At 58.1% G+C, this 12,581-nt stretch overlaps 1 protein-coding gene across 4 annotated transcripts in view; it reads left to right on the forward strand.

Moving 5' to 3' along the window:
- JAKMIP1 (janus kinase and microtubule interacting protein 1) overlaps positions 1–12,581 on the forward strand; it is an 89,236-nt gene that overhangs the window by 48,637 nt on the left and 28,018 nt on the right. For all 4 annotated transcript variants that reach the window (XM_036018649.1, XM_036018645.1, XM_028506818.2 and 1 more), the window contains exon 8: positions 6,779–6,838. In XM_036018649.1, the coding sequence (XP_035874542.1) occupies positions 6,779–6,838 (60 nt within the window). The remainder of the gene's footprint in view (positions 1–6,778; positions 6,839–12,581) is intronic.

The following is a 12,581-nucleotide window of genomic DNA, read 5'->3' on the forward strand; positions in this document are numbered from 1 at the left end:
GACGCTGCCCACGCTGCCGGAGCGCCGGTCCCACTGAGCTCACCCCGGCCACCGGCACCTCCCTGCTTTGTTCTGCCGGAAAGCGGCCTGCCCTCGGCTGAGCGGTTTCCATGGCGACTCTGTTTCTGACGTCATCTCCCCGGGCTGCAGCCGCCAGCAGCAGCATCTGTTTTAGGAACCAGTCGTCTGGCCTTCACGGAGTGAGCACGCGCTGGCCCTGAGCAGTCTATTTATTTTTAGCTTGGTTGTGGTAGACCGTGAGCTCGAACACCCGAACGTCACGGGAGGGGGCGGGGAGCTCCCTGGAGCAGGAGGTGGGGGGGTGTCAGATCCGAGAACTCCGCGGCTCTGTGGGCAGGCGCTCCGGCCTCTGCAGCGAGCTGTGGTTGGGTCCAGGAGCCCAGTGTGTTCTGCTCGCCCGAGTGGGGGCGTGGCGGTTTCACCCGTGGGTCTTCAAAGAGTAGAAAAGCCAGTGATCAAAATTCTAGAAAAGGATCTGACTGGACTGTCAAGTTCACTTTTCTTGCCTGTCTCTTTAACTCCTCCCTCCCTCTCTCCCTCCCCAATCCTTCCTTTCTCCCACCCACCCCTGCCCTGTTCACCTTCCCGCCTGTCCGTTCATTCATCCTTTCCTCTTCCCATCCTCCCCCTTCCCTCCAGCCCTCTTCCCATCCATCTCTCTACCCGCCCCTCCTTCCCATCTCCCCCTTCCTTCCTTCCATCCATTCATCCACCTACCATCCATCCACCCATCATCCATCATCCATCCACCCACCCATCTATCTGTTACAGAACAACAGGGGAGGCCCAGGGGGGGCTGAGGGCGATACAGTATTACCTGAAAGGAATCCCCCAGGTTCGTTATGTCCGCTGTCTATAGGAAAGACATCTCTCAATGCCAGAGATTTGTGAAAAGGAAAGGATGAGTGATGTTTATTTAATGCTGTACAGACTTAAAGTAGTGACCTAATGTCTTCATCAAAATCCCAAAGTCCCTTAAAACACCCACAAACACACACAGTCCTTCCTTCCCCCTTTGCCCAGTCTGGGGTTCCGTATCTCAGGGAAAGAAACAGAAGTCCGTGGCTCGGGCAGCCCCCAGGTCTTCTCAGTAATCCATACTCGGCTGGTAGGCCTCCGTCGGTCCCCGGCACCATCAGCTGTGTCGCCAGGATCTCTGCTGAAGCCGGGTGGTGGTTCCCCCTTCTAAAGCTGCGGGGGTCCCCACCCTGGCAAAGCTGTGTGGTTCTCTCTTCTATTGCCCCAGCCGCGTGGTCCTCTCTGCACAATGGCTGCGGGAGTCTCCACTCTGCCACAGCCGCGTGGTTCTCCCTCCTCAATGGCTGCCGTGTCTGGGTTTAAATCCCCGCGCCAGTCTTCCTCTGCAGCCCCATTTCCGACTCCTCCCACCATTGGCTACACATGCCAGAACTCTCCTATCCTTCCAGCTTCACTGGGCTGCCATCGTGGGTCTGGGCAGGCATGGCCCCATGTCCTGGAGCCAGTCTTCTCCAAGCTCCCATGCAGGAGCTCTAACTGGGGGGAACAGCCCCCAGTTAAGTCTTGGAGGGGAAGTTACTTCCATTCCCCTGTCTCAGAGCTATTTAACATATCTATGCAACCAGTTAAAGGTTTAACAGCCTTGAGAGCTGTGTTGCTATACAAAACAGCTCTCAATGGCCCTGCTCCATGTGTCCCTTCCCCCAACCCACACCTGTGGGGGGAGGGTGAGGACATCCTAATATTTCCTGGACACCCTGAGTTCTGGATCCCATTCAAAATCCCTATTTGCCCCCCGCCCTTGGTTGCACCCTGTTACAATCCCTCCTTTCAGATTTACACCCACCTTATAATCTTATAAAGGACAATGGACGAAAGCCTCAACTTGTAACTACTTCCTGCTGGAGATGTACGTTGTTCTACCCACCCTGGGTCAGGGGTGCCCTGAAAGGGGGTGCAGCATGGAGGGAGTCCTTCCTGTAAGGGGAAAGACCTTACAGAATCCTGGTCAGTTGGCTGTCACCAGGAAGTCGCAGACTTGGTGTCCAAAGGCTGGCATTACTGGATCGTTGGCATCCTGGTCATATTCTGGAGATGACAGATTTGGAAAGAGTTGGAAGGCACAGTTAAATCATAACCACTAAATGACAAAGGCAGGGACTTAGGTAAAGAATGACTTATCTGGAGGAAGGTGTACAAGGCATGCTACACCTATCCAAAACCCTCGTGACCCACTATACTTCACTTGGGCTGAGGGGAATATATTAGGATTTCCCTTCCTTCAGATTTCTGGACCCTTTTTGTCCAAGTCATTAGGACAGAAAAGGGAAAATCAGTTCTAAAGTGAAGCCCACAGATCGCCTGAACCTTTCAACAACCCAACCACTTAGTCCAGCCAAACAGTTGAGTCTCAGGGGGTGATGATGAAAATGGGCTCCTTAAGTGAGGCCTGTATTACAACCAGTCACTCAGGTAATGAGGTCATGGGCATATGTCCTATGAAAACAGAACACACAGGTTAAATTCGCACAACACCTCCCAAACCACTCTCTGTGCCTGTGAGACTGTCTTTTGGGGAGACATTCAGTTGTGAGGCCCTTCCTGCAATGACATTTAGCAATGGCAATTTGACAGGTCCCTTGTACCTGTAAATTATACATCTTTGGTGATATTACAAAACCAGTTTCAACTTTGAAATGAAAACAAGCTTTCAAGACAGGTAGCTGCGTTATTCTGATGTCCAATACTGAGCATTGTGATTTTCCTTGAACCACAATTTTTCTCCTTAAGATCACCCTCACTGTTATTAAAGGGACTACTTTGAGTCCTGCTTTTAATTTTGACTGTTCGTTTGCATAAACACACCAAGAGCAGCCTGGATTACTAATTTATGATCTTTAATTCTGCTTTGCTGGAACTCACACAGGGAACCTTTAGATTGACTTCTCAGTCCGCCCCTCGGGGCACAGAAGCAGAGCCACACATCTGCCATTTGGCTTCGCCTGTACCAGTTGTTTCACTCAGATCCTTGAGGCTTCCATTGTGCTTACAGGTTCCTTTTTAGCCACCTTTCAGGAAAGCAACCTTCGTTCCTTCCCTGGAAAGATTGCTATGAACCACACAACCAACCAGAGTACCAGGCTTTTCTCGTGGGCATACTCTCGCTTCACAAGTCAATCCCAGTTCCTCAGGGCTTTCTGGTGATGACCAGAACCTATACATGCCTCCTTCAGGCGTGACCTTCCGGTCAAAGTCCTGGTTAACAAAACCACTATTAACGACTGGTTTTATTGGTTTTATGCAAAGAAACCTTATGTCATCACTCACTCCTTCAGAATGGCCAAATTCTGAAGGGATCAGGTGGGAAGAAAAATACAAAGTGTGAAGGAAAATCCTTTTCCCTCTGATATCCACCAGGCTTCTCAAAAGTTTCCTACAGAGTGTGAAGTTTCAACCTTTCTTGGAATCCTCAATTTCCTGTTCAGAGCAGATACAGAGCAAAATCCAGAACACGGAGTTCCAGAACAGTACACAGATAGAAGCATTCTCTTGCACCAATATGCGTCCATTGGTGCCTCGCAGAGACATGCTCCTTCAGGTCTGGTCTCTTGGCAGAGACATGCCCCCTTTGCCTCTGGCTGAAGCACTCGTCAGCCCAAATGACCCTTCCTGGGTCCCAAGTGGCAAAAGCATGCTCCCCAACTGGTTACAGTGACCTTTCCTAGGTCTTACAGTGACCTTAAACAGTTCTTCAGATACAGGTTTCTGATCAGAAACAGAACCAAAATGCAGAGATTTGCTCTTTTCCCACGAAACCAGAAAATAAGTAGTTGAGGTTTCCTTTACTCCAGGTTTAAAACTTTCACATCCTTTATACATAATTTTATGCATCCAGTTTTAACCATCAACCTCTTTTAATCCTGGTTCCTTTCCCACACTGGGAAGGACTGCACTTAAACTCAGCACTTAAACTCAGCATGTGGCAGCCAGAAGTCCCCAGCATGACAGGTACCTTCCACTAAAAGTTCCCAGATTCGCAGGGACATCCTGCAGCTTTCTGAAGCTTAGACCTTGCAAATACCCTATATGTCAGATGGTCACCCTTGGGCCTCAGTTCATGACCTTCAGAACCAGAGCCCTTCCTATCAGAACCAGTTACAGAGAGAACCTGACTGATGCGGTGCCCACACAGCAGCAGCACACAGCCCATAATCTGGAGAGATCCCTTAGCCCACCACCTGGTCCAGTTCCAAGATGGCGGCACCCATGCATGCTGGGTCATCCAAGGTGGCGGCACCCATGCACGTTGGGTTGTCCAAGATGGTGAAAACCATGCATGTCAGGTCATCCAAGATGGTGACGCCCATGCATGCTCAGTCCTCCATGGTGGAGCACTCACGTGGCTCATCCTCTATTTTACCTAGAATGGTGGCGCACCCCCACGGCTTGCTGTCTGACCCCCAACATACATGCAGGCTCGGCTTACAGAGCCTAGGGGTCTGCTTCCTCCCCACACCTGAGGACAGGTTCCCTTAGTGCCACCTGGGCTCCCCGAAACTGTAAGTGAGCAGACAGGGGCCACCTGGGAGCAGCACGCTAACCAACCATTACCCACAGCTCCACTGTTCCAAAACGGTATTCAGAAACCAGTTTTCAACCAGAACACTTTCACGTCTCTGCTCCCTCCCTGTTTCATTTCCTTTCCACCTTTCCAGGCGTCATAGGTGGCCGATGCCCTCAGGAGGAGCGCAGAGAGATTCTCGAGACTGGGAAAACTCCAAAGTCTCACTCTCTCACACCTGAGGGTGTCGGTCTGCCACAGGCAATTATCGTCCTGGCGGAGTCACCAAAAACTATTACACAACAGCAGGGGGGTCCAAGAGGGGCCGAGGGCAATGTACTATTACCTGAAAGGAACCCCCCAGGTTCATTATGTCCGCCCCCAGAGGAAAGACATCTCTCAATGCCAGGGAGTCGTGAAAAGGAAAGGAAATGTTTATTTAATACTATATAACTTAAAGTAGTGACCCAATGTCTTCATCAAAACCCCAAAGTCCCTTAAAACACCCACAAACACACACAGTCCTTCCTTCCCCCTTTGCCCAGTCTGGGGTTCCGTATCTCAGGAAAAGAAATATAAGTCCATGGCTCAGGCAGCCCCCGGTTCTTCCCAGTAATCCGTCTTGGCTGGTAGGCCTCCCTCAGTTCCCAGCACCATCAGCTGTGTCTCTAGGATCTCTCCTAAAGCCAGGTGGTGGTTCCCCCTTCTAAAGCTGTGGGGGTCCCCACTCTGGCAAAGCCAAGTGGTTCTCCCTCCTCAATGGCTGTCGCATCTGGATTTAAATCCCTGCGCCAATCTTCCTCTGCAGCCCCATTTCCGACTCCTCCCACAATTGGCTACACTTGCCAGCACTTTCATATCCTTCCAGCTTCACTTGGCTGCCATCGTGGGTCTGGGCAGGCATGGCCCCATGTCATGGAGCCAATCTTCTCCAAGCTCCCACGCAGGCGCTGTAACTGGGGGGACCTACCCCCAGTTAAGTCTTGCAGGGGAAGTTACCTCCATTCCCCTGGCTCAGAGCTATTTAACATATCTATGCAATCAGTTAAAGGTTATAGATATGTTAAATGACCATGCCAGAGGTTAGCTACAAAGCTGTTGCTATGCTAAGCAGCTCTCAATGGCCCTGCTCCATGTGTCCCTTCCCCCCACCCACACCTGTGGTGGAGGATGGGGTGAGGACATCCTAATATTTCCTGGACACCCTGAGTTCTGGACCCCATTCAAAATCCTTATGTGGGGCCCCCCTCTTGGCTGCACCCTGTAACATATCCATCTTTCATTCATCTATCCATCCATCCATCCTTCCATCCACGCATCCACCATTCATCCAACCACCTACCCATCCACCATCCATCCATTCTCCATCCATCCTTCCATCCACCCATTCCTCACCCACCCATCCACCCATCCATCCATCCTTCCGTCTCTGCTGCACAGAGGGTGGATGCAGTGTAAGCTGAAAAAGCACACTCAGTGGACTGACGATGAGGTGAAAGAGGAGTGATGTGAGACCAGAGGAAATAAGGAGTGTGCAGTCAGGCGGGATCGGGAGGCCCAGAGGGGCAGAGCGTGAGGGCTGACGCCAGGCACCAGCCTGCCTGGGTCTCCTGGCAGCCAAAGGGAAAATGGCACTTGGTTAGAAAAGAGAATGTACTGGTTTTATCTGGGGCCCAGCGCTGCCACCGCAGCTGCTCCTCTGCAGGTGGCATTTCTCGTGACAGCAGCCACCAGGCACGGCAGTCCTGTTTCCTTCCTCGGGTGGTGCTGCAGGGCGGGCGCCAGCCCCGTGTGGCGGAGGAAGAACCCGAGAACCCGTGAGATGAAGTGTGTGGCCCCGCAGGAGGAGGCCCCGCGGGGACTGGCCCAGCTCTGCCCGAGCTCCAAGCTGCCGGCCTTCTCACTGTGCCCCGGTCCTGCTCTGCTCTCGCCCAGTGCCCTGAGCTTTACAGCCTCGGTCCCCAAAGCAGACGGCTGGAACCCTACGGGTCTGGCGCACCAGGGCAGTTTCGAGGAACTGTCCAGTGAAGGTGGGGTAGGTGGCGCTGCCCTGACCAGCAGCGTCACTGGGGTGTCGGCACCTGGACAGACCCACGCCCGGGGCCGCTGATGGGCCGGCTGGGCCGGGTCCTAGGTCGCGCCCCCGAGGGCCAGCTGGGTTGGCTGGTGTGTCGCGGGAGGCTGGCTGGAAATGCCGACGGCTGTGCTTCCTTCCAGGAGAGAGAGCGGCTCTTGCGCCCCAAAAGACATCGCGGGAAAGGCCCGAAGCCGCCCAAGGTGAGCCTGCGGTGGCGGTGGCGCGGCGGCCCGGCCTCGCTGCCATGCCAGGGCGTGCGGGGCGGGGCCCGGGGGCCGGGGACACCCACACTGTGCACATTTGACGGTGAAAAGCCCGTCACCACCATCTGTCAGTGACACGTAGCCAGTGGCTGTGGCCCTGGTTTTGGTGGCTTACTCAGGGAGGACTCGTGGCTGAGTTCTGTATTTAGACCTCGGGCTGAGTGCTCACCCAACACTGAAAACACAGATACTTAGACCTTTTGAAGGATTTAAAGGGCACTCAGGCTGGGTCTGTCACGTCTTACAGCCTGTCCTGAGGAGCTGGGAGCTTTGGGCTTTTTTGGAACAGGGCGGGACTGCATTCTCTCTGTAAATGTGGGTTTCTGGGGGCAGCGTTTGAACGTTCTGGCGGAGACGGGGGCCGGGCTGGGAAAGCGGAGGCGCCCGGGCCAAGCTGGCACAGGGCGGGGGGCGGTGTAAAGAGATACTTGGTTTGCACACACACCGGGCACGTGTGTTTCACCTGCACGAGCCCCGGCCCATGCCTCTCCCTGCTTGTCCTTGGTGGAGGTGTGCACGGCTGCCTGGAAGTACTTCTCTGTCTGAGAGACAGCGGCGTGCAGGTGATGCCGGCCGCCCCTGAGGTGCGGCTCTGCTGTCCGGGTGCAGTAGGGAGGGGGGGGTGGGGCAGGCACCGGGGTGGCCTGAGCCCCGACTCCCAGTCCCTGCAACGGAAGGAGCCCAGGGGGTCCGGTGAGTCGGTGCTTTAAGAGAAGTGGGGGCCTCGGGCGTTCGTTCCCCCGGGCTTCTGGAGCAAGCGCCACAAACCGGGTGGCCCAGAGCAACGGTTCTGGGGCCCGGAGCTGAACGCCAAGGCGAACACGCAGGCCGGGCAACCTCTGGACCCTGCAGGGGAGCCCTTCCCGCTCCCCCCAACCCCCAGCGTCTCCAGCCACCTTGGTGTTGCTGTGGCATCCCTGCAACCTCTGGCTCCGTCGTCACACTCCGCCTTCCCTTGTCCCTGTGTCTTCCAGGGCTGACTTCTTAGAAGGACAGCAGACACTTTGGGTCGGGGCCCACCCCACCCCAGTGTGACCTTGTGGTAACTTAGCTGAGTGTTTCTGCCACGGCCGTATTTCCAAGTAAGGTCACACCCTGAGGTCAGGGCTTAGGATTTCGTCGTCTTTTGGGGGGACCCAGTTTAACTCAGTACCACACTGCACGTGGGATCGAAGGGCTGTAACTTTTGGTGCGAGTGCGCTAGCACGCTCCACGCACTGAATCCGCCCGTCCGGGGCGGCAGCCAGGGGCACGCCCCTGGGCCGGTGCTCCGCGGGGATTCGCCACGTCCTGGGCACGCGGCTCGTGGGCGTCCACACAGCCTCACTCAGTCCCCGCAGCACGCCGGGGAGGCTGTGGGGATTTTCCCCGTTCGAGGGTTACAGGGAGCGTATGGCTCTGAAATGCACAAACGGCGCAGAGACAACAGCGCCGGCCGGCGGAGGAGGCTGAGTCCAGTCCCGGGTTCCAGGCCTCCGCCGGCGGCACCGCCGAGCGGAAGGAGGGGCGGGTCCCTGCGCACGGACCACAGGACGTCAGGAAGGGACGCGATCCCGAGAACTGGTCCCTTTGTACGGTGGAAGGGGCGTGACCAGACCAACTGGGGAGTCCGAGGTGGTTCGTTACCCGCAGGGTTCGTGTGGACCCTGCGCGTCCCCGTCTCCTCCTCCTCCCGCTCCGTCTTTGTATGACGCGTCTGTGCCTGCAGAATGCGCGTCGGTGCCCGTTTTCACTCACCGTTGCCCGGTAGCGCCTTTACCCACGCTGCGATGCCAACATCGCAGACACGTTGTTATGGCTCCCTCGCCGGCCGAGCCTGTGGGGGGGTGGGGGGCAGCCTGACAAGCCCGGGGTCGTCTGGCTGCTCGCCAGGCTTGTGGGTGTCCCGCTGCTGCGTCCTGCCCTTCGTGTCTGGTGGTTGGTGCAGGCTGGGGGACCCCAGATTGTGGTGCCTGAGCGAGAGCATTGCTTTTCCTGGGCGGTACTCCTCGCTAGCTCCGACTCCGCCCCCGCTTGTCCAGGGCAGGACGGAGCGGAAAGGTGGACCCACCAGGGGCCCGAGCGCGTTTCTCAGCCCCCCAGCCACCTGCAGGCCGGGCGGCTGCCCTCTCCTTCCGCCCCCGGGCCTCGGGGAGTCTCTGCTTTCGTCTTCCATTCAGATGCCCCCCACTCTCTGACCCCCATGCGACGTGCACTGGGCCGCTTGGCCTGGGCCTGTGCTCAACAGTGTTGTGGTAAAATGTGTCGAAGTTTCCAGAACTTTCTGGAAGTCTGACAGCCCGGCCCTGAAGAGATACCGCAATGCTCCCCGAGTCTGCAGCTCCCCGAAGGGGCTCCCCGACTTCTGCCCGCACTCCCCCGCCCCGGTCGCTGACGGTGTGGTTGGGGCAGAGCAGGGGTGTCAGACCTCGTCTTCCGGGTCCCTTCGCACCCCGGGGCTGCTGACCCTGCCCTGCCCCGTCCCGCCGGGCTTCTGGGACGAGACTGGCGTTGGCCGCCTCTGCCCAGGGAGCCTGTTGGTCAGCCCCCCCGCCCCCCCAGGGGCTGCAGGAGAAGGGCCCTAGTGGGCGGAGGCTTGTTCTGCAGCAGGTCCGGCATCGGGGTCTGACCCCAAACCGCGCTGCCGCGGGGTGGGCAGTGAGTTGTGTGTTGCTGGCCGCTGAACGTGCTGTCTGGTAGCTTAGGGTTGTCGCTCAGCGGGGACCGGGCATCGGAGCAGTGGCTGATGTCAGGACAGCGGGCCGTGCAGCCTGGCCAGGACGCCGCATCCAGCCGAGCGTCAGGGCTGCGCCTGAAGACGGGAACAGACAGGCCATTCTGGTGGTTCCAGGCGGTGGATGTACATGGGGCCGGAAACCGGAGAGGAGTGGCTGGGAGGAGGCCGTGTGCAGGCTCCTGGGCCTGCTGCTGGGTGCCGCGGGGAACCCCAGACCCAGTGGGGAGGGGTGGGCCCAGGCTCCCCGACTGCAGCCCCGCCCCTCCTCGAGGCCTCTGCTTGCTCCTCTTGTCTCCAGCGCCCCCTTCAGGCCATGGTCTGTCCACTGCAGCAGCTCCCTGGCTGCTCCGCCTGCCGCCAGCGTTTCTTTCTGAGGCGCAAGTCTGGCTCCGCCTCCTTTTCGCTAAAACCCCGGGGGATGAAGGCGGGGCTCCCTGGCCACGCCCTCGGGGGCCTCCCGGGACCCCATGGATCTGGACCACTCGCCGCTGGCGTGATTCCCCTCTGCGCACGCTGGCGCCAGCCCCTGGGGCTTGCTGCCGTGCTGCCTCCCCTCCAGACCCCTGCTTTGGCTCAGCTGACCCCGGGCCTTCGCTCCCCCACCCCTCCCCCACAGGGCTAGACTGCCTCTGGGCTCCCCCAGCCCCTGCTCCTCTGCCTGGCAGGAGGGTAGCATCTTGTCTGCTTGGCTCCCTCTGGGGCTGAGTTCGGGGGAAGACTCAGAGGATGCCGGTGCTTGGGAGGGGTCACGGGGACGTAGGGGAGCCGGAATTGGGGCCACGTGGTCTGCCAGGCAGCCCGGGGAGCAGAGTTGGGGCCCCTCACTTGTGGTTGATGCTGAGGGCTCCAGTCCGGTTCCCTGGGCCGGGTGCTGCCCTGTCTGAACTGGCCCGTGGCTGTGGCTGTTCGCACCCATGGCAGGCTCAGCGGTGAAGGTCAAGGCTGTGTGGCTCTCAGCCCCTCCCTGCCCCCCCATCATGGTAGCCATCGTCTGTGGAGTGTCCGCCTCAGGCATGGTGGGATGTCAGGTGACAGGGCACAGAGAGGGGTCTCCGCCCATGAGAAGCTTCTGGAAGAAGTGTGTGTGTGGAGGGCGTCTAAGTAGATCCTGGCACCGGCCCGCTGGACACGTCTCATGCTCCCTGCAAAGCCGGGCTCTCAGGCAGCTGTTGCAGCTGGTGACCTTCACCGGGCACAGCTGACCTTGGTTTTGCTTGAGGGTCCCGGAGCAGGGTAGCTTGGAGAGCACCCAGTCTTTGGGTTGTCCCAGAACTCAGCAGTGTGCGCATGGCTGGTTCCAGGATTATCTTCCCCTCCCCATTAGCCAAGTTTCTTTGTATTGCTAGGGTCAAAAACTCAGTCCCTTAAGAAAAAACAAACAAACAAACAAACAAACAAAAAATATAACTGGGAAGCCTAGAGGGGCAGCTTCAGGCACGGCTGGATCCAGATGCTCACATGATATTGTCAGGAATCTGCCTCTCTTTGTCTTTCAACTCTGCTTTCCTCTGGGCGGGCCTGTTTCTCAGGACGGCTGTCCCATGTGGTGGCCCTCACACCTGTGGCAGCTGGCACTGGGGCTGCCTGGCAACCTCTGTGGCAGGGCGGCGTCCCTCCTCAGCGGTCCCAGCAGGAGTCCCAGGCTGACACCCCTTGGCTCGCCTTGGTCACAGGCCCGTCTGTGAACCAGTCCCTGCTGCAGCTGGGTGGCCCCCCTCTGGAAGTGTGACTTAAAGGCTCGGCACCAACTAGCATACGTTGCGTGATAGGACTACACGGGCCACATCCCAGATACTTGAGGAGGAACAGAGAATCAAGCAGTACTGAAGCTGACATACATGCATGTGAACCTGGCTGTATTTATTTTCTTCTCTTGTGAATTGTCCTTTGCCTTTTCACATTGCTTCGCTAGATTTCAAAGGATAGGTTCTACTTTTTTAATGGCAAAAACCTGTCCATTTCCCCCTCCACTGTAAGAGTTTTTGGTTTTGATGTTATGCCTGGAGAGGCTTCTCCAGAACACTCGCGGGTGCCCCCTGTGGGTGGGGGGTTGACTCTGCTCCAGGGGCAGTGTCTGGGGGGGGGGCGGGGATGGTCCAGGGGCCGAGTGGAGGAGGCTGGGGCGCGTGGGGTGGGCGGGGGCAGCAGACATGTTTCTCGGAGCACGGGAGGCAGGCGGCGCCTCCTGGGTTTGGGCTGGGCCTGGAGGAGCTCACTGGGTCTCGTTGCTAGCACCGTGCCTGGTCCCCTGTGGAATGGCCTTGGCGACAGGGGGGCCCCAGAGAGCCCGGCGTGTGGGAGGAGAGCCCTCAGAGGATAAACCGGCACACAAGCCGCCCCGTGTGACTCATGCGCCCGGCTGGGGTCCTGGAAACGGCCCCTCGGCCCCTGATCTGCCCAGAGCTGGCGTCCCAGTCACGGAAGGGACACCGGCTGAGCGCCCAGCCTCAGGACTGCTCGGCAGGCGAGGCAAAGGAGGGGAGCGTGCTGCGGGAGCGGAGGGGCGCGCTCTCCTGGGCGCAGGGAGGCCTGCGCGTTGGTGCCGCTCCTGGCCCGGGAGACGCCGGCGGGCAGGGGCCCCGCGCCATGGAGTACGTGTTGTTCGTGCTGTACTTCTCCTTCTTCCTCTGCCTGTGCGCCCTGGTCTGCCTGTACTTCTCCGGCTGCCAGGAGCTCACCTACAGGCACGAAGGTAGGCGGCCGGCTGGGGGGAGGGGGGCGGTGCAGGCGGGGGCCGCAGGTCCCTGCGCCTGGTGGCTCCCTCTGGGGGCGGTCGTGGGAGACGCCTTGGCGAGGAGGCTGAGGGTCAGTTATTTTGGGGTCCCCTCTTTTCCTCACCTCTGCATATTCTACGTGCCCCTGGTTGGAGTCCTTTACATACTTGCAGTCATTCTCCCCCAAACTGCATTTAAAAACTCTGTAAAAGGAGCCAGCAAGGCGCTTTGGTGGCCAAGGACGGGGCAG

This window comes from Phyllostomus discolor, chromosome 1 (genome assembly GCF_004126475.2).
Source record: "Phyllostomus discolor isolate MPI-MPIP mPhyDis1 chromosome 1, mPhyDis1.pri.v3, whole genome shotgun sequence".
Taxonomy (NCBI): domain Eukaryota; kingdom Metazoa; phylum Chordata; class Mammalia; order Chiroptera; family Phyllostomidae; genus Phyllostomus; species Phyllostomus discolor.